At 44.0% G+C, this 26715-nt stretch overlaps 1 protein-coding gene across 1 annotated transcript in view; it reads left to right on the top strand.

The window, feature by feature from the left end:
• Positions 1–26715, top strand: part of CUNH7orf57 (chromosome unknown C7orf57 homolog) — a 99594-nt gene that overhangs the window by 29526 nt on the left and 43353 nt on the right. The window contains exon 2 of the mRNA XM_089669439.1: positions 13753–13821. Within this exon, the coding sequence (XP_089525565.1) occupies positions 13773–13821 (49 nt within the window). The 5' untranslated portion in view covers positions 13753–13772. The remainder of the gene's footprint in view (positions 1–13752; positions 13822–26715) is intronic.

Genomic DNA, 26715 nt, shown 5'->3' with positions numbered 1-26715 from the left:
TCCCTGTACGGCCTCCCATTGCTGCTGTCTCCATCGCCACACTCTGCCATGTGCCACTTTCAGGTCTCCTCACACTGCTGGTGTGTTCCATTTTGTCATAGGGTGCTGGCAGATTACGGGCCTCCCATTGCTGCTGCCAGGCCCGTAATGTGCCATGGGCCCCCATACCGCCTCCTCATGCTGCTGCCAGGTCCAGAGTCTCTCATGGGTCCCTGTACGGCCTCCCATTGCTGCTGTCTCCATCGCCACACTCTGCCATGTGCCACTTTCAGGTCTCCTCACACTGCTGGTGTGTTCCATTTTGTCATAGGGTGCTGGCAGATTACGGGCCTCCCATTGCTGCTGCCAGGCCCGTAATCTGCCATGGGCCCCTGTACCGCCTCCTCATGCTGCTGCCAGGTCCAGAGTCTCTCATGGGTCCCTGTACGGCCTCCCATTGCTGCTGTCTCCATCGCCACACTCTGCCATGTGCCACTTTCAGGTCTCCTCACACTGCTGGTGTGTTCCATTTTGTCATAGGGTGCTGGCAGATTACGGGCCTCCCATTGCTGCTGCCAGGCCCGTAATCTGCCATGGGCCCCTGTACCGCCTCCTCATGCTGCTGCCAGGTCCGTAATCTGCCATGGGCCCCCGTACCGACTCCTCATGCTGTGACATTGCAACAAGGTGGAATTCAACCCTACATATGTTAGACCGCCTTTACGAACAGCGAAAGGCCATCACCGATTTCCTGATGTTACAAGCGGATAAAGGTACTCCCCTGTGTAACTTAGATGTCAGCCATTGGCAGCTCATGCGTGACACCTGCCGCTTGCTCAGGCCCTTTGAGGAGGCCACGCTATTCGTGAGTCGGCAGGACTATGGGATGAACGACGTCATTCCTCTGTTGCACGTCCTGGAACAAATGCTGTTAACAATGGCTGGTCAGGGTGCGGTAGACGTGGCGCACAGATCTCAACGCCACATGACCCCTGTGGGGGCAGGACAGGAAGAAGAGGAGGAGGTAGAGGAGGACATTGGTGCTCAGGAATTATTGAGTGAAATGGGTGGTTTTTCCACTCAGCGGACAGGAGTGGAGGAGCAGGAGCATCTGGTAGAGGAGGAGACAGAGGACCCAGACGCACCGTGGCAGTATGCTGTGGAGATGGAGGCAGGGAGTCCCTCGCATTCCTTGGCACAAATGGCCCATAGCATGCTCGGTTGCTTGCGTAGCGACAGCCGAATAATAACCATCAGACAGAGGGATGACTTTTGGCTGTCCACCTTGTTGGACCCTCGCTACCGTTCAAAAATGGTGGCCTTTTTCACACCTGCTGAGAGGGAGGCCAAAATGACGTACTATAAAAACCACCTATGTAGTCAGTTGGTCTCTGCCTTTCTGCGCCAACGTCCATCCTCAGACACTGTGGGCCCTGTGCACTCGCGTTCCGCTGCCATGGCAGCAGGGGAGGGGTGGGGTGGTAGGAGCAGTGGCAGCTCCACCAGCAGCAGCTGCCTCAGTCTGCAGTCGATGATGAGTAGCTTTCTTCACCAGCGCAGTGAGGAAACTACTAACCAGCCGCAGCAGCAGCAGCATCAGGTGGACCTGGAGCAGGACCTCAAACAACAGGCTCGGGCCTACTTGGACAGCACCCTGCCAACCGAAGTAGACAATCCCCTTGACTACTGGGCAACGAAACTTGACCTTTGGCCCCAACTAGCTGAATTTGCCCTTGAAAGGCTGTCATGCCCGGCCAGTAGCGTGGCATCGGAGCGCGTGTTTAGTGCGGCAGGAGGTATTGTAACTCCGCGGAGGACACGACTGTCCACCCAAAGTGTGGAGAGACTCACGTTTGTGAAAATGAATCAGGCGTGGATTAGTCTGGATTTCAAACCACCAGTTCCTGACACAACTGACTAAATCCGCCATGAATCATGCCCCAAACATGTTATTATTTTTAACATAGGCCTCTGTATGGCCTTCAATTTAAGCTGCTTACGCTTCGCCACTCTGCCATGGGCCCCTGTACTGCCTCCTCTTGCTGCTGCCAGGTCCAGAGTGTCTCATGGGTCCCTGTACGGCCTCCCATTGCTGCTGTCTCCATCGCCACACTCTGCCATGTGCCACTTTCAGGTCTCCTCTCACTGCTGGTGGGTTCCATTTTGTCATAGGGTGCTGGCAGATTACGGGCCTCCCATTGCTGCTGCCAGGCCTGTAATCTGCCATGGGCCCCCGTACCGTCTCCTCATGCTGCTGCCAGGTCCAGAGTGTGTCATGGGTCCCTGTACGGCCTCCCATTGCTGCTGTCTCCATCGCCACACTCTGCCATGTGCCACTTTCAGGTCTCCTCACACTGCTGGTGGGTTCCATTTTGTCATAGGGTGCTGTATGGCCTCCCATTGCTGCTGCCAGGCCCGTAATCTGCCATGGGCCCCCGTACCGACTCCTCATGCTGCTGCCAGGCCCGTAATCTGTCATGGGCCCCTGTACCGCCTCCTCATGCTGCTGCCAGGTCCAGAGTGTGTCATGGGTCCCTGTACGGCCTCCCATTGCTGCTGTCTCCATCGCCACACTCTGCCATGTGCCACTTTCTCACACTGCTGGTGGGTTCCATTTTTGTCATAGGGTGCTGTATGGCCTCCCATTGCTGCTGCCTCCGCCGCCACACTGTGGCTCCACACTCTGGTTTTGGCCCCGTGACTGCCCAAATGAGTGAAGTGTGCGGTGATTCTAAGATCGACGGCACTCATCTGCATGTCATACTGACTGACAGTATTATTTCTCTTCCCCAGCAGACTCCAAGGGCATTTAAATTAAAGGTACAGTGTTCTGCACTAATATAAAGGCTCTCTGAAGCCTAGAAACACCTTTTTATAAGTTAAATTCGCAGCGAATATATTCGCCTCGAATCAAATTTATTCCTCGAATTCGCCGAATCAGCCGAATCGAATTTTTGAATACTTCGCTCATCTCTAATTGCAACCAATCAGCATTTAATTCATACAATGAAAAAACTGAACACCTGAATAATGGTTACAGACAACATCAACAGCTTGTTGTTAAGAGCAGAAAAAGTAAGGTATGTTTGGATAGTTATCATTGGAACCTCATACTTAGGGCCAGTATGTGGACTCATACACTGGCTGCTGTAGGAACATATGTGCATTTACAGAAAGATACACGCATGCTAAACACAATCCCACCCCTCTCCATCTGTGTGTACTGATCACATTTTTAAAAACCTTAAAGTGGAACATTACCCATAGCAACTTGATACAAATAAGATTTTTTAGCAAGGAACATACATTCCACATTAATAATTCCGCTAACAAAATTAGTGTGTGCTTTAAATTGCCTCCAGCATTGCTCCTGTTTCTTCTTGATTGAGGCTGCCATTTTACTGAAGACCAGAGCCCCTGAGCAGCACTAAATCTTTATGCTGTCAGCAGATCGGCCTCAGTGCCTAAAAATAGAGAGTAACTGAGCAAAAGCAGCTTGAGATAGTGTATTAATGGATTTTAAAAATAAGTGCCTATAGTATTTAATGTTTTACATATCTATACCTGCAAAGGGGGCCATCCTGAAGCGATCTAGCAGAACTTAATTTTCTGACTAAAGTTCCACTTTAATTTTTGTTCGTATTTAAAATCTAATGTTTAGGGTTTGTTTATACTTGTAGTCAGGGGGATGGTAAAAATAATCAGTTGAGCAGCAGTTTTAGGACATCCCCACCAGGGGCGGACTGACAACTCATGGGGCCCCTGTGTCCTTGGCCACACTCAGAAAAAGCCTATAAAAAGTACCAAGGGCATTTCATGGGGCCCCCTACTGACCCCGGGCCCTCGGGCAGTGCCCGAGTGCTCGAATGGTCAGTCCACCCCTGATCCCCACCTGCCCCCCATAAACTGCATCTGGGTGGGGTTGTACACATGGCACAGTCATGATACTTTCCTCCATTGCCACAGCAAAAATGTTCCCCTCTGATGCATTCAGAACCTTCTTTATACAAGACCCATTTAAGTGAATGGCACCATCCAGCAAATGCGTGCAATGAACAAAAGTCAGAAAATCTCTCTGGTGAAGGAGGGAGATGACAGATGGATTCCATGCACAATTCCTGAATTCAAATGAGGACATTCAGAACTTTGAGATCAAAGATATCCGAACATGCCCTTAGTAAATGGAAATAGTAAACAAGTTGGAGTGAAACCCCTTAAACTGTTCCACCACAGAAACTGTGGTAATACCACCCTGATCCAGAAGACATAAGAAAATTCAAGGTCTGCTAATCAGTGACACTGGATGGTGAGAGAACCAACGAAGAGGCAGGTAGTAAAACACTATTTTTCAACCCTCTTGCACCCATACATTAAAGAAGCAAGTTGTCTCTGGAAGGTGAAGTCACACCTGCATGCCAGGGAATGTTTTGGTGACTTTGGCAGACTTTGAGTGCCAGACCTTGTGGGCTGATCTTGAACCAGGTTAGGAAAGTAGAGAAACAAAAAGGAATGTTTCTATATAATCAGAGAGGGGTAAGACTTATCAATTTATTCCTTGAGCTTCTACTGCTGAGGAAGATAGATTTCCTTGCTTGAGGTAGTGTCCTGGATAACTAGCATCTAGAATCAATCTGAAGAGACATTGTCCCCCTAAGACCATGCGGAACAAAAGTTACGTATGCAAGAATTCTTCAGTCGAGCACCTTGACCAAAGGGCACACTCATTAGTACTGACAGGAGAACCATGCAATAATGAGACCAGGAAGCTTTAGCAGATCGGCACAGCTGAAATAAAACATTACAGCCATTTATCCATGCATACTATAGGCAAGGGATCAATTGCAGTAGTGGAGAAATCTCTTTAAGGTGAATATATCCAAGTATCCATGGTTTGACAAGGCATAATTACAAGCAAGAGCTGTTATTTGCACTAATAGGAGGGCAGAGCTGACTGCCACAATAAGGAGAAAGCAAATTCTCAGGCTTGATAATAATAGTCACAAACTAAAATCAGTCTGAACCAGGGGCAGACTGACAACTCATGGGGCCCCCGGGAAATAGGGAATCATGGGACCCCTGTGTCCTTGTCCAAACTCAAAAAAGCCTATGAAAAAGGTACCAGGGGCATCTCATGGGGCCCCCTACTGACCCCGGGCCCTCGGGCAGTGCCCGAGTTTTCAAATGGTCAGTCCGCCCCTGGTCTGAACTATTTCTTCATCAGAGAGGGCATAGAGTCCACATCTAATAATGGATCCACAGAGAGATCCAGACCAAGCAAGAGAAGTCCAGTGTGTCTGTGATTTAGCAGAGGAGGGGGAAAAGGACATTGATGACCCCATGGGTCAAAGGTGGTCCCCAGCAGATAGCTCAAGCAGACTCTAAAGAGCCCCATTTACACAAGAGCTAAGTGAGACTAAGTCATGGTGTGCGTTTCCATACACACAGCAACCCCATTTCAGCCGGCTGGAGATAGAACTAAAAGCCAAACAAAACAAGTTTGATGGTTAAAACCAAATGTAGTCCTCCAACTTCCCAGGTGTTTTTTATTTTTTATTTTTTTCATTAGCATTTAGCTGTATTTTTCCATGCTTGAGTTTTTTTAGCATTTTTTTACTCAAAAAAAGGTCCAAAAATGCCGGTGTGCCATGTTTTACCACGTTTTTTGGCATTAGAGCATTTTTAGAGATACAAAACTCCTCTAGAAACCAACTAGTTCTGGGTTTTTTCCAGCCAAAAAACGCCCCTGACAAAAAACGCAGATTACAGCCTATGTGTGCATGGACACATAGGATAACATGCCGGGGAGTTTACTGGCTGTAGAAAGAAACGCCAAAAGCCAAAAACAGCAGCTGTAAAAATATCCAGTGTGCATGAGGACTTAGACTAAACTCTTCAAGTACAATCTGCATCAGCATAGAATGTACCTGTTTATCTACAGCCATCTTTCCCCTACATTCAAAGTGCAGACTTTACAGAGGATCTCTCAGCTCTAAAAAGCAGGGGGTGGAGAACTGAAGTTACATCAGAGAGGCATTTTCATCCACAAAATTGCCACTGACTGGATATTTTCTCTTTTCAGACCATTCGCTGTAAACACTAGAAATAGCTGTGCATGGAAATCCCAGTAGATCAGCAGTGTTTGAAATACTCAGACCAGCCCATCTGGCAGCAACAACCATGACACGATCAAAGTCACTTAAATCCCCTTTCTTCCCCATTCAGATGCTTGGTTTGAGCTTCAGCAAATCACCAAAGAGATGTCAAAGGACATCAAGGACAAGAGTGTAGACCTGCACAAAAGCTGAAATGGGCTACAAGACCATCAGCAAGAAGCTTGGTGAGAAGCAGACAGCTGCTGGAATGATTATTCACAAATGGAAGAAATACAAAATAACTATTAATCACCCTCAGTCTGGAGCTCCATGTAAGATTTTCCTCATGGGGTAAGGATGATCATGAGAAAAGTGAGGGATCAAACCCAGAACTACACAGGAGAGCTTGGGAATGATTTCAAGGTAGTTGGGATCACAGTCACCAAACAAACCATTGGTAACACAATTGGGGGAAACCTGCAAGTTCCCCCCACCTCAACAAGGCACATGTACAGGCCTTTCTGCAGTTTGCCAATGAACATCTAAATGATTAATAGAAGGATTGGGAGAAAGTGCTGTGGTCAGATGAGACCAAAATTGAGCTCTTTGGTATTAACTCAACTTGCCGTGTTTGGAGGAAGAAAAATGCTGACTATGATACCAATCCTGCAGTCAAGCATGGATTATGCTTTAGGGCTGTTGTCTGCTAAAGGTAAAGGCCAGCTTTTCCACATTGAGTGGCCAATGGACAGGGCCATGTATTGTAAAATCTTGGGTGAGAACCTTCTTCCCTCAGCCAGAACACTGAAGATGGGCCGTGGATGGGTGTTACAGCATGACAATAACCCAAAACATACCGCCAAGGCAACAAAGGAGTGGCTCAAGAAGAAGCACATTAAGATCATGGAGTGGCCAAGCCAATCTTCAGACCTTAATCCTACAGAATATTTATGGAGGGAGCTGAAACTTCGAGATGCCAAGTGACAGCCAAGAAACCTTTATTTAGAGAAGAATTGTAGAGATTTAGAGAAGATCTGTAAAAAGCGTGGACCAAAATCCCTCCTTAGGTGTGTGCAAACCTGGGAACCAACTACAAGAAACATCTTACCTTGCTTGCCAACAAGGCTTTCTCCACCAAGTACTAAGTCAGGTTTTGCTTGTAGCTGTTTTCTAAGGAATGACAGATGAATGACACAAAGGAATGCCCATGGAGTATAATGTGAAGCAAAATGTGACCTGGACTAAGAACCATAAGACATATCACATAAATCCTTAGCAGACATACACTGGGGATGTTAAAAATTGAGATTACCCACTTGAGCTCCTGAGGATTTACCCCCCTTAATGACCACGCCTCTTTTTGCTACTCGGCGCTGCACTAATTCAATTGATAATTGCGCGGTCACGCAATGTTGCACCCAAACAAAATTTATGTCCTTTTTTTCACACAAATAGAGCTTTCTTTCGGTGGTATTTGATAACCTGTGCGCTTTTTATTTTTCACGCTATAAACAAAAAAAGGACAAAAATTTTGAAGAAAAACAATATTTTTTACTTTCAGCTATACAAAATATATAGTAAACTCAAAGTTGGTTATAAATTTAGGCCAAAATGTATTCTGCTCCATGTTTTTGGTAAAAAAAAATCCCAATAAGTGTATATTGATTGCTTTGTGTGAAAGTTATAGACTCTACAAACTATGGTATAGATACTGCAATTTACGGCATTTTTTTGCTATACAGCTCTGCGCTAGTTAAACGGACAATTGCGCGCTCATGCAATACGGTACATAAATGAAATTTACATCCTTTTTTTCCCACAAATTGAGCTTTCTTTTGGTGGTATTTGACCGCCTGTGCGTTTTTTTTTTTTGCGCTATAAAAAAAAGGTTGACAATTTTGAGGAAAAAAAACAATATTTTGGACTTTTTGCTATAAAACATGTCCAGTAAAAAAAAATTTAAAAATCAAATTTAGTCATAAATTTCTGCCAAAATGCATTCTGTGACATGTCTTTGTTACAAAAAACCCAATACGTGTAAATAAATTGGTTTACGTGAAAGTTATAGCGTTTACAAATGGCGGGAAAGATACTGGGATTTTTAGTTTTTTTTTATACTAATAATGGTGATCAGCAACTTATGGCGGGACTGCGGCGGACATTCTGACATTGGGGGGTACTGACTTGGGGTCACTGACATCCCCAGTGACACCAATACAGTGATCAGTGCAAAAAAAAAAACACTGCCACTGTACTAATGGCACTGGGGAGGAAGGGGTTAAGTTTATTTTTCAGGGAAAGGGTTAACTGTGTGAGGGGAGTGTTTTACTAGGGGGAGGGGGTGTGTACTGCAGGGAACACCGCTGATTGGGAGAGAGAAACTCTTCTGTCCCGATCAGCTTGTCCTGGAGCCATCAGGGAACTGACAGAAAGCACAGCTACTGCAGCCCTGCTCCCTGTCAGTGATTGCCGCCGATCGCCGGGACATAGCCGGTAACAACCAGCTGTGACCCGGCGACTGACATCCGTGGCCGTGATCGGCGGGACAGGTAGGGCGGCGGCGCGCCTTGCGCGCACCCCCTACCTGTTTACAAAACACATGTTTTAAAACGTGGTTTTGCCCAGCCGTGACGCCCTGCCGCCGTATTTATACAGTGGCTGGGCGGCATGTGGTTAAGTGGGATTATCATTGCTTTCTATAGAATGAGAAAGGTGAATGACAGAAGGAAATGTCCATAGAATATAAAGGAAAGCAAAATATGAATTTATTTACAGAAAAATCTGTGTCACATAGAAAACGAACCTTTACCACAGGTGTTCCCTAAGTAGAGTAGCAGATTGTAATTGAAATTATTTGTGATTATATCTGTTTTCTATGGAATGACAAAAAGGAATGCCCATAAAGTATAATGGGAAGTAAAATGTGACTTGAGATCAGAAGCATTAGACATACCAAATAAATCCTTAGAAGGCATACTTTCCAAATTCAGTGGTAATTTTAAAAATTGAGATTAAGAAAAATGTTTATTGTTTTCTATGGAATGACAGAATTGAAATACAGAAAGGAATGCCCATAGAATATAATGGGAAGCAAAATATAAACTCATTTGCAGACAAATCTGTGAAACAGCAATTTATCCTTTCCCACAGGTGTTCCTCACGTAGAGTAGAGGATTGTAGGATTGAAATCATTTGGGATTATATCTGTTTTCTATGGAATGACAAAGGTGAATGCCCCTAAAGTATAATGAGAACCAAGATGTGACCTGGAGTCAGAACCATTCAACATTCCAAATAAATCCTTAGTAGACATATGCAGGCCATAGATGGGTCGAACATCGGCTGATTTTTCGAACAATAAACGAAAAAACGTTCGTTCGTTCGTTCATTCGGCCGACGTTCCCACCAACGGTTTAAAAAATCAGCCGACTAAATCATAAAGTTCACCCCATAACTTCTGTCCCTTGCAGGTCACTGCTCATGAGCCGATTTTTTTATCGTTAAAAAGATCGGCCGATTTGGCCATCATTGCCGGGAAAATCAGCTGATCGTTCAAATCGGCCGCAAATTTTCCAACATGACCGAAAATGTCAAAGTGCAAAAAAACCCGAAAAACGGCTGACCAGTTAACCCACTAACAGTGCGAAAACCGGACGATTTTTTTTTTCGGCTGAAAAATCGGCGGATTTTCGAACCGTCTATGCCCGGTATTACTCTCCACGTTCAGTGGTGATGTTTAGAATTGAGATTAAGTGGGATTATCATTGCTTTTTATGGAATGAGAAAGGGGGATAACAGAAGGGAATGCACATCGAATATAATGGAAAGCTAAATATGAATTTATTTGCAGACAAATCTGTGTCACATACAGGGGCGGACTGGCAACTCAAGGGGCTCCCGGGCAATAGGGGATCATGGGGCCCCTGTGTCCTTGCCGAAACTCAAAAAAGCCTATGAAAAAGGTACCAGGGGCATCTCATGGGGCCTCCTACTGACCCCAGGCCTTCGGGCAGTGCCCGAGTTTCCAAATCGTCAGTCCACCCCTGTCCATGTGTGCACATAAGGGGTTAACTCAATTGGCTTTCAACACTCAATTCCTCAAGAGACTGAAGGATACTCTAAAGAAGTGGTCTCCATACTGCAGTTCCAGGGGCCAGATGTGGCCCTTTGCCCAACTTTATCCAGCCTTTGGGGCACTACTCCATATGCTGACACCAACAACAGGGCATAAATCCTATCATAGCAAACTAACCTTTCCCACAGGTGTTCCCCAAGTGTTGTTGCAGATTGTAATCATTTAAATTTTACAAACTGCTACTCTACTTCAGGAACAGCTGTGGAAGAGGTTAAATTGCTGCATGACACAGATTTGTCTGCAAATAAATTCATATTTGGCTTCACATTATACATGTTGGCATTCCCTTCTGTCATTCGCCCCTGTCATTCCATAGAAAGCAATGATAATCCTGTTTTTAATCTCAATTTTAAATTTAACCACTGAATTTGAAGAGTATGTCTACGAAGGATTTATGTGATATGTTTAATGGTTCTGAATCAGTCGAATTTTGCTTCCCAATATACTCTATGGCAGTGGTTCTCAACCTGTGGGTAGCGACCCCTTTGGGGGTCGAACGACCCTTTCACAGGGGTCGCCTAAGACCATCAGAAAACACTTATTTCTGATGTGTAAAGAGCAGCTACTGTGTAGAAAGCAGCTACTGTGTTGAAAGCAGCTACTCTGTTAAAAGCAGCTACTGTGCTGAAAGCAGCAGTATTGGAGGTAAAACAACACTTCATGAATTATAATTACTTGGTAAATAATTTTATGGTTGGGGGTCACCACAAAAGGAGGAACTATATTAAAGGGTCACGGCATTAGGAAGCTTGAGAACCACTGCTCTATGGGCATTCCCTTGTGTCATTCACCTTTGTCTTTCCATAGAAAACAGCTACACTCCCAAATAATTTCAATCTTACAATAATACTGAGCGACATATCAGACTGGATGTCGCTCCACTTCCTTAAACTGAACCTCTCCAAAACCGAGTTTCTTGTCTTCCCCCCAGCCCGGACACCACCCCCCATTGACTTCTCCGTCACATCCAACAACGCCACCATCAAACCCGCCCCGCAGGCCAGAGTACTTGGTGTCATTCTGGACTCCAACCTATCCTTCCAGCCCCAAGTCCAATCCTTAACAAACTCATGCAGACTCCACCTCCGCAACATCGCCAAAATACGCACGGTCCTAACCCCAGAAACCACTAAACAGCTCATCCACTCCCTCATCATATCACGACTCGACTACTGCAACTCCCTCCTCACTGGCCTGCCTCGCCACAGGCTATCCCCGCTTCAGTCCATCCTGAATACGGCTGCCAGACTCATTCACCTTTCCAACCGCTCCATCTCCGCCACCCCCCTCTGCCAATCCCTCCACTGGCTTCCGATTGCGCAACGGATCAAATTCAAAATCCTAACACTGACATACAAAGCCGTCCACCATACTGCTCTGAACTACATCACTGACCTAATATCCAAGTACCACCCAACACGCACACTCCGCTCCTCACAAGACCTCCTTCTCTCTAGTTCCCTGGTCTCCTCCTCCCATGCCCGCCTCCAGGACTTCTCCAGGGTGTCACCCATCCTCTGGAACTCCCTGCCCCAACCCATCAGATTATCACCTACTCTCCTCTCCTTTAGGCGCACCCTGAAAACCCATCTCTTCAGGGAAGCCTACCCCACCCCCCGCTAACTTGCCGACCTCCTCCACTCTTCCTACCACTCCATCCCCCAAAGCTATCTCCTCCTGTACCACCATCCCCTCCCTCCTAGATTGTAAGCTCCAAGGAGCAGGGCCCTCGATCCCCTCATGTTTTGCATTGTATTGTTGTTCTGTCACATGTTCTGTCCCCCTTTGTAATGTACAGCGCTGAGCGAACTATTGGCGCTTTATAAATACTGTATAATAATAATAATAATAATATGTTACGCTACTTGGGGGAACACATGTGGTAAAGATGAAATGAATGTGTTTCTCATATTTGCCTGCAAATAAATTTATATTTTATTTTTTATTATTCTCCATAGGCTTCTCTTCTCTTCCATTATCTTCTATTTGTAAAGATAATAGCTGGGTTTGCAGATGGTTTTATTTAAGCACTGCACTGTTTGAGAAATATTTCAAACAAATCGCTGTATCAGAATTTTGTGCAAGCTGCTATGTTACACAAATTTTTTTTGTACTAGCGCAGATTTTCTTACATAGTTCAAAGATTATCATTTTTCACCCACCAGTTATTAGAAATTTGAACAAATATTACAATCAATTGCATTTTGTGCAATTCTTTGTATAGTATTTGGCCACCATTAGAGTGGAAGGTGGTAAGGAACTTTTATGGCAGTTTTAGTTACTTGTTACCTACATGTGGATCTCCCAACCCAATGGGTCAAGATCTTTTACTTTAGAGAACCATATGTGTGCTGCTACCAGATTATCGCACTGGATCCTGACACTCCATAAGGTTGTAGAAGGACAGGAGGATATTTTCCTGGCTGTTATTTTTAAAGAGATCCTGTATCTGTTTGTCTATCTGTAGCCACCTTAAAGCAGGCCACAGATGGTTCGAATTCTCGGATGGTCTCTGCCAGGGGCGGACTGACAACTCATGGGGCCCCCGGGCAATAGGGGATCATGGGGCCCCTGTGTCCTTGCCCAAACTCAAAAAAGCCTATGAAAAAGGTACCAGGGGCATCTCATGGGGCCCCCTACTGACCCCGGGCCCTCAGGCAGTGCCCAAGTTTCCAAATGGTCAGTCCGCCCCTGGTCTCTGCTGAACTGCCCATCTATGGACAGAATCATTGTACCCAATCGATTGTTGTATGATTTTGGTACAATCAGCCTGTTTGATTCTTCATGCTTTTATTGCCGGTAGCTTTAACTGATAGCAATAATCAGTGAATACTCTCGGCAGGGACAGCTCCCCCTGTGTCCGTCCCACCCCCACACCATAGCTCCATGGGAGGGATTACCCCATCAACACTGATGTTGTTGATGGGGGAATCAATAGATTTTTTTTCCTGGTTGCAGGAAAGAAAATCGCATCAGCTTAAAGGTTCACACAGACCTAAGGCATACCTCCCAACTTTCTGAGATGGGAATGAGGGACAACTATTAGCAACCATATGTAGCCATAGGACATCCCCCCCCCCCCCTTAAAGGAGAATTACACCTAACCCACACGTAGTTTTTTGACCGCTGCTATAGCTTTATATTGGCTTTGGCAATATCCAAATGCAGCACTTTAGAAACTGGATAAAAGGTTTAGCATTGTAAAATACTTTTTGATATGTACATAGTGCATTTTATATACAACTATATAGATTAGACCAAAATGAGGGACAAATGAGAAGGAAAGATGGATAGAGGGACTTTGTTCCAAATGAGGGACAGTTCCTCAAAATCAGGGACAGTTGGGAGGTATGCCTAAGGTAATCAATTATGAGCCCTCTACAACTCCATCAGAGTTCTCTAACAATTTGATCTCAAGGCGAGTGTAGATTGGCCCAGCTGATTTTTCCTGTTGCCTATGCTTGCTTTTTCATAATATACTGTAATCTGTCTCCAATCTTGTCCTCTTATTTACCCTTTTTATTTTTTGTATTTTTTTTTGTCTAGTTTGCTGAGGGACAGACACAATGCGACCTAAAGAACCATCTGCTCCTCTCAGCAGGTTTGCTAATTGTGGTAAGTCTTCTTAACCTCCCTGGCGGTATGATTATTTCCGATTTTTGGTGCTGAAAGCGGTACCAAACTGCAGTCCAGGGGCCAGATGTGGCCCTTTGCCCAACTTTATCTGGCCTTTGGGGCACTACTCCATATGCTGACACCAACAACAGGGCATAAATCCTATCATTGACACCAGCACTGGGATACTATTCTGCCCACTGACACAAACTGTAGGACACAATTCCTCCTAATGACATCAATGATGGGGCACAATTGTTTTCTTTGACACCAATGATAGGGCACTATTCCTCCCAATGACACCAAAGATGGGACATTGTTTACTCCAACTGATGCCTGGACATGTTCTACTCCTGCTGGCCACAATCCGGCCCTACTACAGTTTGAAGAATAGTAAACTGGCCCTTTGTTTAAAATGTCTGGAGACCCCTGCTCTAAAGCAACAAAAAGGAAGGGCAGAGGGCAGTATAAAACTCACATATTGGCTACTTTCACACTGATCCACTGCAAAAACACATATGCATTTTTACTGCATTTTCTGTGTTTTTTTTTTTACTGGACATATGACTCAAAAACTGCACCAAAAACACAATGCGGGTGCGATTTTGATGGGTTTTTGCCGCATTTTCTATTGATTTCAATGGGGAAGTGCATTTTTGGTGCTTTTTTATAATGCACAAAACCTACAGCAAAATTTCAGCAAGCAGGATTTTAAAAAATTGACTGGACCAGACAAGGATCAGTGTGAGGAGTTCTATAGGAATACATGGTCACACGTTTTTCTTTTGCTTTTTTTTTAACGCAAAAGCAGAAGAAAATGGATCAGTGTGAAAGTGGCCTTATTGATAGAAACAACAAGTCACATGTCATAAGGAGTAAAGTCCCTCTAACATGAACTTTGTCCACTGAGAGCCGTCATCCAGACCACAACAGCACATAGCAAAGCAATCCAGTTCAGGGACTCTGTCATTCCACTGGCCAGAAAATACTCCTGGAGCCATGTGAGTCAGTCAGCTGAGTTAGGGCTCATGTACACTGCAGCTGATAAACTCACGTTTAGGAGCTGTTCAGCGTTTTTTTTCAGCAGCCCCTGAACTCCCCCTAATGTTTTCCTATGTGTCCATGTACACGTCGTCGTTTACAGTCATTTACAGGCATTTGAGTTTACAGTCCTTTTTTTGAACGCAGAAAACTTGCGTTCAGCAGTCGTTTTTATCAGCGTTTCAAACGCAAAATGCTTGTAAATGTGGCAAATCGCATTTATAAGCGTTTGCGGTTTAACATTTTTTTTTAACTCTTCCAGTTCCTGATGCTGTCCAGAGCCTTTTTTCATCATGAAAAATGCATGCAAAGCGTTTTCAAGGTACTCAAATGGACAAAACACTGAACACAGGTTGTTCCTACCAAGCTTGTCACACATTGAAATGCCAATTCACACCTCAGACCTCTCCCACCCTTGGAAACAAAAGATATGTTAATGACCATTCACGCCTTAAATTCCTCATGCAGACCCCCTGCCAGGTGGCCTTAATGACTCACTCAACCAGACACCTTTCCCACCCTTGGAAACAGGGGGGGACTGACCATTTGGAAACTCGGGCACTGCCCGAGGGCCCGGGGTCAGTAGGGGGCCCCATGAGATGCCCTTGGTACCTTTTTCATAGGCTTTTTTGAGTTCGGCCAAGGACACAGGGGCCCCATGATCTCCTATTGCCCGGGGGCCCCATGAGTTGTCAGTCCACCCCTGCTTGGAAACAAAATGTTAATGAGCAACTCACACCTAAGCTAATCTCAACACATACTGCTGTCTCTGCTTCTACTCTCTGTATTTCTTTGAAACAGTCTGAAATAGTTAATATAATTGACCACTTTTCAGTGCATTCTGGCCATTTGGGAGGTTCTCCTGTGCTTATCTTTAAAAAACGCTTCTAAACACAAACGCGCATAAATGCGATATGCAAACGCATATGCTAAACAGACATTTTTTAACCTACATTTTCCAGCAGTCAGTTTCCATCGTTCAGAAGTGTCCCGTGTACATGGAGCCTTAAGCTGTTTACTTGCTGTAAATATTTTATTAGGCACACAAATAACATAGAAGTTTGTATATCTGAACTTTCAGTATCTTTTTATACATACATTTGCATCCTGCAGTTATATACAGCTTGTGTCAATGTTTTCTGAATCTTGAACTGCCCAATTACAGGCAAGCATGAAAATGTATTTTAAAAATATGTTCAGAGTAGCTGATGTACGACATGCTTGCATAGTAACAATGATTGTGACTAGACTCAGTTTTTAAGCACTTGCCGCCCTGCCACTGTAGAAATACGGGGCAGGGCGGCATGGGCAGGCAAAACCACGTTTTAAAACGTGTGTTTTGTAAACAGATAGGGGGCGTGCGCGAGGCGCGCCGTCGCCTTATCTGTCCCGCAGATCACCGCCGCGGATGTCAGTCGCCAGGTCACAGCCGGTCCTTAGCAACTGTTTCCCGGCGATCCGCGGCAAACAGTGACAGACAGCACAGCTGCAGTCACTTCCCTGACAGCTCGAGGACGAGCTGATCGAAAAAGAAGACTTTCTCTGTCCCGATCAGCTGTGTCCCCTGCAGTACACACCCCCGCCCCCTAGTAAAACACTCCCCTCACACAGATAACCCTTCCCTGCAAAATAAAGTTAATCCCCTTCCTCCCCAGTGCCATTAGTACAGTGGCAGTGTTTTTTTTTTTGCACTGATCACTGTATTAGTGTCACTGGGGATGTCAGTGACCCCAAGTCAGTACCCCCCCAATGTCAGAATGTTCGCCGCAGTCCTGCCATAAGTCACTGATCGCTGCCATAAGTCACTGATCGCTGCCATAAGTCGCTGATTGCCGCCATTATTAGTATAAAAAAAAAACTAAAAATCCCAGTATCTTTCCCGCCATTTGTAAACGCTATAACTTTCACGTAAACCAATTAATTTACACGTATTGGGTTTTTTGATTGCACAGGTGATCAAATACCACCAAAAGAAAGCTCAATTTGTGGGGAAAAAAAGGAGGTAAATTTCATTTATGTACCGTATTGCATGACCGCGCAATTGTCCGTTAAACTAGCGCAGCGCTGTATAGCAGAAAAATGACGTAAATTGCAGTATCTATACCATAGTTTGTAGACGCTATAACTTCCACACAAAGCAATCAATATACACTTATTGGGATTTTTTTTTACCAAAAACATGGAGCAGAATACATTTTGGCCTAAATTTATAACCAACTTTGAGTTTACTATATATTTTTTATAGCTGAAAGTAAAAAATATTGTTTTTCTTCAAAATTTTTGGCCTTTTTTTGTTTATAGCGTGAAAAATAAAAAGCGCACAGGTGATCAAATACCACCAAAAGAAAGCTCTATTTGTGTGAAAAAAAGGACGTAAATTTTGTTTAGGTGCAGCATTGCATGACCGCGCAATTATCAGTTGAATTAGTGCAGCGCCGAGTAGCAAAAAGAGGCCTGGTCATTAAGGGGGGTAAATCCTCAGGAGGGCAAGAGGTTAAGCACTTGACTTCCTGAAGGTTTTAACCCCTTCATGACCAGAACATTTTTTTGCTATTCAGCACTGTGCTATTTTAACTAGTAATTTCTTGTTCATGTAACACTATACTCAAATTAAATTTATATTATTTTTTCAAAGAAATAGAGCTTTCTTTTGGTGGTATTTTATCAACACTGTTTTTTTTTTTTATTTTCTACTATATAAACAAAATAGCCTGAACATTTAAAAAAAAAAAACTATATTTCTTACTTTCTGTTATAATAAACATCCAAAAATCAAATTCCTTCATAAATTTAGGCCAAAATCTAATCTACTAAATTTCTTTGGTAAACATAACTCAAATCAGTGTATATTATTTAGTTTGTGTGAAAGTCATAGTGCCTACAAACTATGGTACAGTATATTTATTTGCAAATTGATCATTCCTGATGTACTGACAGCCTATCAAATTTCTTGAGGCAGTTAATATTCCAGGACAGTACCAGGGGTGGACTGACCATTTGGAAACTCGGGCACTGCCCAAGGGCCCGGGGTCAGTAGGGGGCCCTTGGTACCTTTTTCATTGGCTTTTTTGAGTTTGGGCAAGGACACAGGGGCCCCATGATCCCCTATTGCCCGGGGGCCCCATGAGTTGTCAGTCCGCCCCTGGACAGTACAGATAGCCCTAGAACAGGGGTAGGCAACCTTTGAGAGGTGGGGATCTACTTAAACAACATGAAAGAGATCAAAGATCATCGGGGTTCAGCACCATTTAAAAAATAAAATAACTAGCAATGTCTAACTAAATAGCAAGGAAACTGTAGAAAAATATAATAAAACAAATGCCACTGTAAAAATACAAACTTAGCCTACCTTAAAAATGGACAGTATCAATCAGGAGGGCAATGGATGGTGTCAGTCAGCAGGGCAGTGGATGGTGTCAGTAGAGCAGAGGTTGGTGTCAGTCAGTAGAGCAGTGGATGGTGTCAGTAGAGCAGAGGTTGGTGTCAGTCAGTAGAGCAGTGGATGGTGTCAGTAGAGCAGAGGTTGGTGTCAGTCAGTAGAGCAGTGGATGGTGTCAGTAGAGCAGAGGTTGGTGTCAGTCAGTAGAGCAGTGGATGGTGTCAGTAGAGCAGAGGTTGGTGTCAGTCAGTAGAGCAGTGGATGGTGTCAGTAGAGCGGTGGACAGTGTCATTAGGGCAGACGTTGGTGTCAGTAGTTTTTATTTTTACATTTTAATATTTTTCACATTTTTTTTTTAGAAGCCCTGTTGAAAGTGGAGTACTTGGGGGAGGGGCCAGGCAGCAGAATAAAGAAGGAACAAGGATGGGAGGTGTTTGCTAGAACCGATCTGCTGGATTTTCCTCCTGCAGCAGCTGTATGCTGGTGGGAGGGCGAGGAGGAGATGCTAGCTTTCAGCTGCTCCAGGAGGACAATAAAGGGGATCGTCGGAAGGCAGGTATTTTAAAAATTTGAACTCCCAGCAAGTGGCTGGAGATTGGGATTTTCTGGGAAAGGGGAGCTAAAGGACATTGCTGGGGGGGGGGAAGGGGGCCAGAGGTCACTGCTATGGGGGAAAGGGGGGTCAGAGGACAATGCTGGAGGGGGAAGGGGGCCAGAGGTCACTGCTATGGGGGAAAGGGGGGTCAGAGGACAATGCTGGAGGGGGAAGGGGGCCAGAGGTCACTGCTATGGAGGAAAGGGGGGGGGCAGAGGACAATGCTGTTGGGGGGGGTGATATGAAGGGTGGTATAGGACAATGCTATAGCAGTGTCCTCTGCAAATCACCCCCCCAGTAGTGTCCTCTGCCCCCCCCTTTCCCCCATAGCAGTGACCTCTGGCCCCCTCCCCCCCAGCAATGTCTTCTGCCCCCCTTTCTCCCAGCCTCCTCCGCTGCTGCTGTCATGCTCAGTGCAGAGCAGAGGACAGTATGGCTCAGGACGGAAGGCGGGAGGAGAAGCTGGCCAAATGAACTTTACATATTAACAAGCTGGTAATTGGTTGCTAGGACCAACCTAGCAACCAATCACCTGCGGGTTAATAAGAAAAGTTCCTTTGGCCAGCTCCTCCCCCCCCCCCGCTTAGTCCTTAGCCATGCTGTCCTCTGCTATCTGCTCTGCACTGAGTATGACAGCAGCAGCGGAGGAGGCTGGGGGAAAGGGTGTGGGAGGGACCTGTTTGCGGTCAACCTGTCACCTGCCCGCGGTTGACAGGTAGACTGCGATCGACAGGTTACCGACCCCTGCCCTAGAATGACCCCTTTTTAGCAAGTAGACAGTCTGAGTAAGAGGCATGGCAAGTTTTTTGAAGTTGTAATTTTTTTGGCACAATTTTTTGGAAAATGAAGAAATTAAATCAATTTTTTTTCACAATTTGTTTTTACATACTGTCACCAGTGTAGTACAGCATCATCATATGACTGCTGTGGTGAAATCAGAGATAATTATTGGTAAAGGTATGTTAAAAAATATTTTGTTTATTCAATTCTTTTGCATTTTTTTCTATTTTTTTTTCTTTTTTTTTACTTTTTTGTAATGTACTTTCATCTGTGTTTTTCAGTGTCATCACACTACTACTCTGGGGGATTGATCAGGGATTTTTCTTCTTCTTTTTATTGTTGTTACAATTATCACTGTAACAGCAAAGTTTTGAACTGTCGTGAAAGGGTTACATTCATAATAGCTGTGATTACTATTGTGTGGTGTGATTGGCCCACAGCTATCGCATGGTACGGGGTGCTGTGATTGGCCCAGGTACCATATGATAAGGATATCTGGATGTTGGGACAGAGCTACTTTAACCCCTTTAAATGTGCGACCTCCCGGCGTCTGGGCCTAGACGTTGAGTTACCGCATATTTGCGTTCATGTAAGAAAAAACATATGTGCTGAGAGTGCACGCCCTGCGCGCTCCCAGCACACATGTGTGGTACTCACGGAAAGGTCCCGATCCGCTCTTTCGATCGGGACCTTTCCCGATCATGTGACTGCCGTGACGACTCGTCACAGAGGTCACTTGATCCCTAAACCACGCCCCACCCGCCCCGCCTCCCAGCGTCTGAAACTCTTAAAGGGCGGTGCCGACAGGAAGGGGTTAAGGATAAGGGTGTCATCTAGAATTTGGGCATGAGAAACAGCAATCATTGCATACAAAATACTGTGCTGTGGATATGTTTTTCACATTTTAATTGCAGTGAGAAAAAAAATAACACAGTGATCTTTATACATCCGCATTTTTTTCTTCAGATGCACTCATTGGGAGTTACTTACTAAAACTGGAGAGTGCAAAATCTGGTGCTGCTCTGTGTAGGTACCAATCTGCTTTCAGGTTTTATTGCCAAAGATTAATTGAACAAGTTGAAGTTAGAAACTGGCTACAATGCACAGCTGCACCAGATTCAGAGCGTTCCAGTTTTAGTAAATCCCCCCCATTGTGCAATGTTAGACCACAAAATATATAAAGAGGGGATAACATGGAAATAAAGAATATCCGCACTGGAAAAATATGTACACAAATATAAAAAAGTACTACTTGGTTGCCTGGATTCCAATGTGGAAACAAAATGGGACATTCTCTAGAGATATCATGCAAAGGGAAAACTTGCCATAGAATATAAATATCTGTCTCTAGCAATGAGTCAGTTAGTGTGGGAATTTGAACTTTTACAGCTAAATATAGATTGATGCATACTGCACAATGATTTCACAGGCATAAATAATTAAGATCACTTAAGTTTGCACAGTTCATTATCTTCAATGAATTTTTACGCTCACTGTATCATTCTCTTTCTGCCTGATTACTGGGCTTCCTTTTACATCATTAAATGCCTTTATTTCTGCCTTCACAATTCACATGTATTTTTCATTTTATAGTGTGCTCCTACTTTCAACATTTCTTGTAGTCATTTTTTAAATCTTCCTTGTCTGGTTTATGTTTTTTTTTTTAGAATACAGTTTGTTTTTCATATTTTTTCATATGGACCCAAGCAACAAACAGGTATTTTTACTGAGGGATTTCAGTATAAGAGGGGTTTATCAGAAGCTACCAGTTTGGTTCACACTTCCCGCACAGATAAAAACATACTTTTATGCTTAACCTAGAATTTTAGACCCCACGCACACTGGCTTAAAAAAAGACAGAAAAATGCAATTTTTTTGTACTGGTGTTTAGGGGCAATTTGCATTTTTTTTCTGCCAGAAAAACACTCTAAAAAATGCAAAAAGGGTTTTTTTCTGCCTCTAAACGCTAAGCTTAAAAAACACCTTTAGACTACTTATTGTTCATGGACTCCTAGGATAACATTAGTTGCTTCTACAGGCAAAATGCTAAACTCCTCCAGGATAATGTGCATCAGGGCGGACTGACAACTCATGGGGCCCCCAGGCAATAGGAGATCATGGGGCCCCTGTGTCCTCGCCCACACTCAAACCACACCCACAAAAGCCTATGAAAGATACAGGGGCATCTCATGGGGCCCCCTAATAACCCTGGGCCCTCGGGCAGTGCCCGTGTTCCCAAATGGTCAGGTTAGGACAAGTAATGTTTGGCCTTATGGTAAGTACAATTTTTTTTTTCTTTTAAGCTTTTTGAGGGACACAGGATTTTAAACAATTCTGACCAGTGGGTTTTGCTGCTGCCTATGGGTGGTTTGGGCACTGGCAAACAAAAAAACGATAAGCAGATAAACCTGGTGAGTGATCTGCATTGTGGAGCTTTGCAGTCCTTCAGTTCTCTCTGGTTTAGTAACTGTTTACTCTCCCTTGAAGGGTAGACATCTCTTTGGCCATGTCATTGACTGTCTCACTGGTACTTTTTCTTGGTCTCACTGGTACTCAGAGTGTACATCCTCCCCACCACAGGAGATCTACTGATGAGGTGGATCAACGTCATCCTTTCTCTGCTGTTACAGAGGAAGACATACAAACTGTTTTTCTCATTGACCTCTTCTGTTCAGCTCCCCAAGTTGTTGTAGCTCTTTTCTTTGCTAAACCTGCTGCCTTCTTTTCTTTATTCCCCTTGGGTAAATCCCCTACATTTATGTTTGTCACATACCTGTATGTGGAGCTGACAAGGGTGGCCTCTTGCACAATTCAGGTCTGGGCACCCCTGGAAGTTGAGACAGGGTCTGCAGGTGGAAGGGCACAAGTGCCAGGGTGTAGACATTGAAGACTGGATTTTGGGGGCATTGGTATCAGATGAGAGAGTCGAGTCACAAGTCAAGCTCAGTAACAGTTTAGCAAGAGGGCATCGAATTGTAGGCAGGATCAAAGTCAGGAGTAAACAGAGGTTGTTAATGTGCAGGCAGAAAGGTACAATTTCTATGAGCAGAATCTTGGTTAGAAGTCCAGGCCGAGGTCAGTAATGGAGGTAGGACAGCAAACATAAGCAGACAATGGTAATCCAAGAGCAGGTCAGAAGGAAACTGGATCAATAACAGGGTTAGTGTAAGTATGAGAAACACAGCAGCAAGACCAAAAACCATTCAACAATGATCTTGTGTAGAGGCCAAGTGTAAATAGCCCATATGGTGGTATCCTTAGATACTTTATATCCCATACCATTGCTCTTTTGAAGGGATTTATGGGATAATCCGGTAACCCCTTTTTTCCAGGGCTAACAATAATATATGTCGGTTTTTTTCTTCATGTTCTGGTCTATCCTTCACACTTGGAATGCTACTCATACAGTTTACTGCAGTCTGTCTTCATCACCTCAAATTAAATTCTTCTCATTTGTGCCTTGGGATTCATCATCCTGAGGATCTGTCCTCCTTGATAAAGCAATATCTTCACTGCATTTCTTGAGCCTCCCTGTCAATAATTCACATACCTTGTTGTTCCACAAGCCTTTTTCTCTGTGGGATATCGTACACCAGTAGCCTTACTGGTACTTGTTTCATGGTGCTACATTTGCAGATTCCTAATTCTGATGTCTCTGTGGTGGACTCTGCTCATGGCTGTCCAAATATAGTGGGTAAAATAAGTATTGAACAAGTCACCATTTTTCTCTGTAAATATATTTCTAAAGGTGCTATTGACATGAAATTTTCACAATGTCGGTAACAAACCATGCTATCGATACATACAAAGAAACCAAAACAAATAAGTTATGTGTAATAAAATGGAATGACACAAGGTAAAAGTATTGAACACATGAAGAATGGGAGGTGCAAAAAGACATGGAAAACCAAGACACCAGCTGAAATCTATAAGTAATTAGAAAGCAAAACTGCCCCTTGTCAGTGCAGATTAATATCAACTGGTTCATTCTCAAATGATGGCCTATAAAAAGTCTCATTACCAAGGTGTCACACAAAAATCAAAGAGCTCTCTCAAGACCTCCGCAACCTTATTGTTGCAAAACATACTGATGGCATTTGTTTCAAAAGGATATCTAAACTTCTGAATGTTCCAGTGAGCACTGTTGGGGCCATAAACTGGAAGTGAAAAGAACATCATTTAACCATAAACCGGCGACAGTTATCAGAAGAGTTGATGGTTATCAGAAGAGTTGTTCAAGAGCCAAGAACCACTTGTGGAGAGCTTCAGAAAGACCTGGAATTAACAGGTACAATTGTTTCAAAGTAAACAATAAGTAATGCACTCAACCACCATGGCATTTATGCACAATCAGCACGCAAGACTCCAATGCTGAAGAAAAGCATGTTGAAGCTCGTTTAAAGTTTGCTGCACAACATTTAGACAAGTCTGCAAAATACTTGAAGAATATAGTCTGGTCAGATGAGACCAAAATTGAACTCTTTGGATGCCATAATACACACCATGTTTGGAGGTCAAATGGAACCACACATCAACCCAAAAACACCGTACCAACAGTGAAGTTTGGAGGTGGGAACATCATGGTTTGGGCTGTTTTTTTCAGCATACGGTACTGGCAAATCTCATTTCGTTGAAGTAAGGATGAATGGAAAAATGTACCACAACATTCTTGATAAAAATCTGCTGCCATCTACCAGAATGATGAAGATGAAACGAGGGCAGGGGTGGACTGACCATTTGGAAACTCAGGCACTGCCTGAGGGCCCAGGGTCAGTAGGGGGCCCCATGAGATGCCCCTGGAACCTTTTCCATAGGCTTTTTTGAGTTTGGGCAAGGACACAGGGGCCCTATGATCCCCTATTGCCCAGGGGCCCCATGAGTTGTCAGTCCGCCCCTGAACAAGGGTGGGTATTTCAACAAGACAATGATCCCAAACATGAAGCCAAGGAAACTCTCAATTAGTTTCAAAGAAAGAAAATAAAGCTGCTAGAATGGCCAGCCAATCACCTGACTTGGAAAGAACTAAAGATCAGAGTTCATAGAAGAGGCCCACAGAACCATCAAGATTTTAAGACTGTGTGGAAGAATGGACAAAAATCACACCTGAGCAATGCATGCGACTAGTTTCTCCATACAGGAGGCGTCTTGAAGCTGTCATTACCAAAAAAGAATGTTGTACGAAGTATTAAATACATTTCAGTTAGGGTGTTCAATACTTTTTCCCTGTGTCATTCCATTTTATGACACATAACTTAATTTCTGAAGTTATTTGTTTTGGTTTCTTCATATGTATGGATTTCATGGGTTGTTACCAACATGTGGTGAAAATTTCATGTCAATAGCACCTTTAGAAATATATTTGCGGAGAACAAAAGGTGACGTGTTCAATATTTATTTTACCTGCTGTATTTGGACAGCCATGAGCAGAGTCCACCACAGAGACATCAGTTAGGAATCTGTAAATGTAGCACCAGGAAACAAGTACCAGTAAGGCTACTGGTGTATGATATCCCCCAGAGAAAAAGGATCATGGAACAACAAGGTATGTGATTTATTGACAGGGAGGTTCAGGAAATGCAGTGAGGATATCGCTTTATCAAGGAGGACACATCCTCAGGATAACGAATCCCAAGGAACAAATAAGAAGAATTTAAAATATATTTACCTAGAAAAATGGTGAAGTGTCCAATGTTTCTTTTACCCACTGTATATATGCATTCCCAGAAACTTTTTTTTACTTGTAAAATCAAAATGAAATATATAATGCACACCCTGGAATATTCTCCAAGCTAGCCTAATCTTTCTCAAGATATGAGCCAAATTATTAGTAAAAATAACTTTTTTATTGGTGCTTATTCCATGGAATCCCTCCTTGATTATAAAGTGCTCTAGATTCTCAAATATATAATATAAAAACTTGATCAGTTGAAAAACTGCCTAATCACTTCACATGAAATAGGCAGAGCAAAACATTTTGTTTTTATGTCAGATAGAGAATTAAGAATCTGCTTCACAGTAGAAATAATGTTTCATCTTTCATACCACATGGGCGGACTTGTATACATCCCATCCACAGTTTGTGTTTGTTAGAGGTATATTCTCAGTCTTATTCTGTTTTGACAGTTAAGTAAACAATACATTGTCTGGTGTCTATAGCAAACTATCCATCGCAGCTTTTACTGCTGTGCATGGCCTCTCTCAACTAAATCACTTCAGCATCCCAGTTGGGTGCTCTCAGTTCAGTATTACTAGCTTCTCCAAATGCACCAGTGCCACCTGGCCTGCACTGTTACTCCACGCAACCACAGTGAGGACAGTATTAAATCAATAAAATCCAATTAAAATGTTCCACTTAAAACATTCACAGACCAGACCCACAGAATGTAATGAAAGTATTTCCTATTAACTCCAAAGATATGCTGGTAGGGAATTGGCTCCTGTCTAAATTGGCCCTAGTATGTGTATGTATGAATGTAAGTTAGGACATTAGATTGTACGCCCCTTGGGGTATAGGGACTGGTGTGACTGTACAATATATATATATATATATATATATATATATATATATATATTGTGGGAACTCGCTTCTAAATGGTAGAGCTTCTTCAAAGCACACAGCAACTCTCTTCTTTTGAAGGGCCTTTTTGCCCAATTTTATTTAAAGGAAAAAGTTCAATAACCCAAAATGCTTCCCACACAGGGGTATCCACCATCAAACCAATTCAGCCTTCTGGCTCTTTCAGCTACACAGCTTTATATCTGTCTCCTACAGACTCCTTCCACAAGGTTGTTTTTGCACACAGCAAACCTTTAGCACACAGCTATTCTGGCTCCCACCTCTACTACGTGAAGCCCACCTGACTCCACAGCAGAGACCTCCTGTCTGCCAGGGTGGAGCCCTCTTGACTCCGTCTGCCGGGGTGGAGCCCTCCTGACTCCTGTGTGCAGGGGTGGAGCCCTCCTGACTCCTGTGTGCAGGGGTGGAGCCCAGAATCATGGCCTGGCCTCCACAAAAAGGCCTGCACACACCTGTGCAATCACCACGCTGGCTGCTCTCAAAACATGGGCCCGGGATTAGAGATTTCATCCCTCCCAAATC

Source organism: Staurois parvus, unplaced genomic scaffold, assembly GCF_062004578.1.
Source record: "Staurois parvus isolate SC_StPar_1 unplaced genomic scaffold, SC_StPar_1.0 ptg000077l, whole genome shotgun sequence".
NCBI classification, from domain to species: Eukaryota; Metazoa; Chordata; class Amphibia; order Anura; family Ranidae; genus Staurois; species Staurois parvus.
Note: the sequence above shows the minus strand (reverse complement) of the source record. Positions and strands in the feature narration are given on the sequence as shown.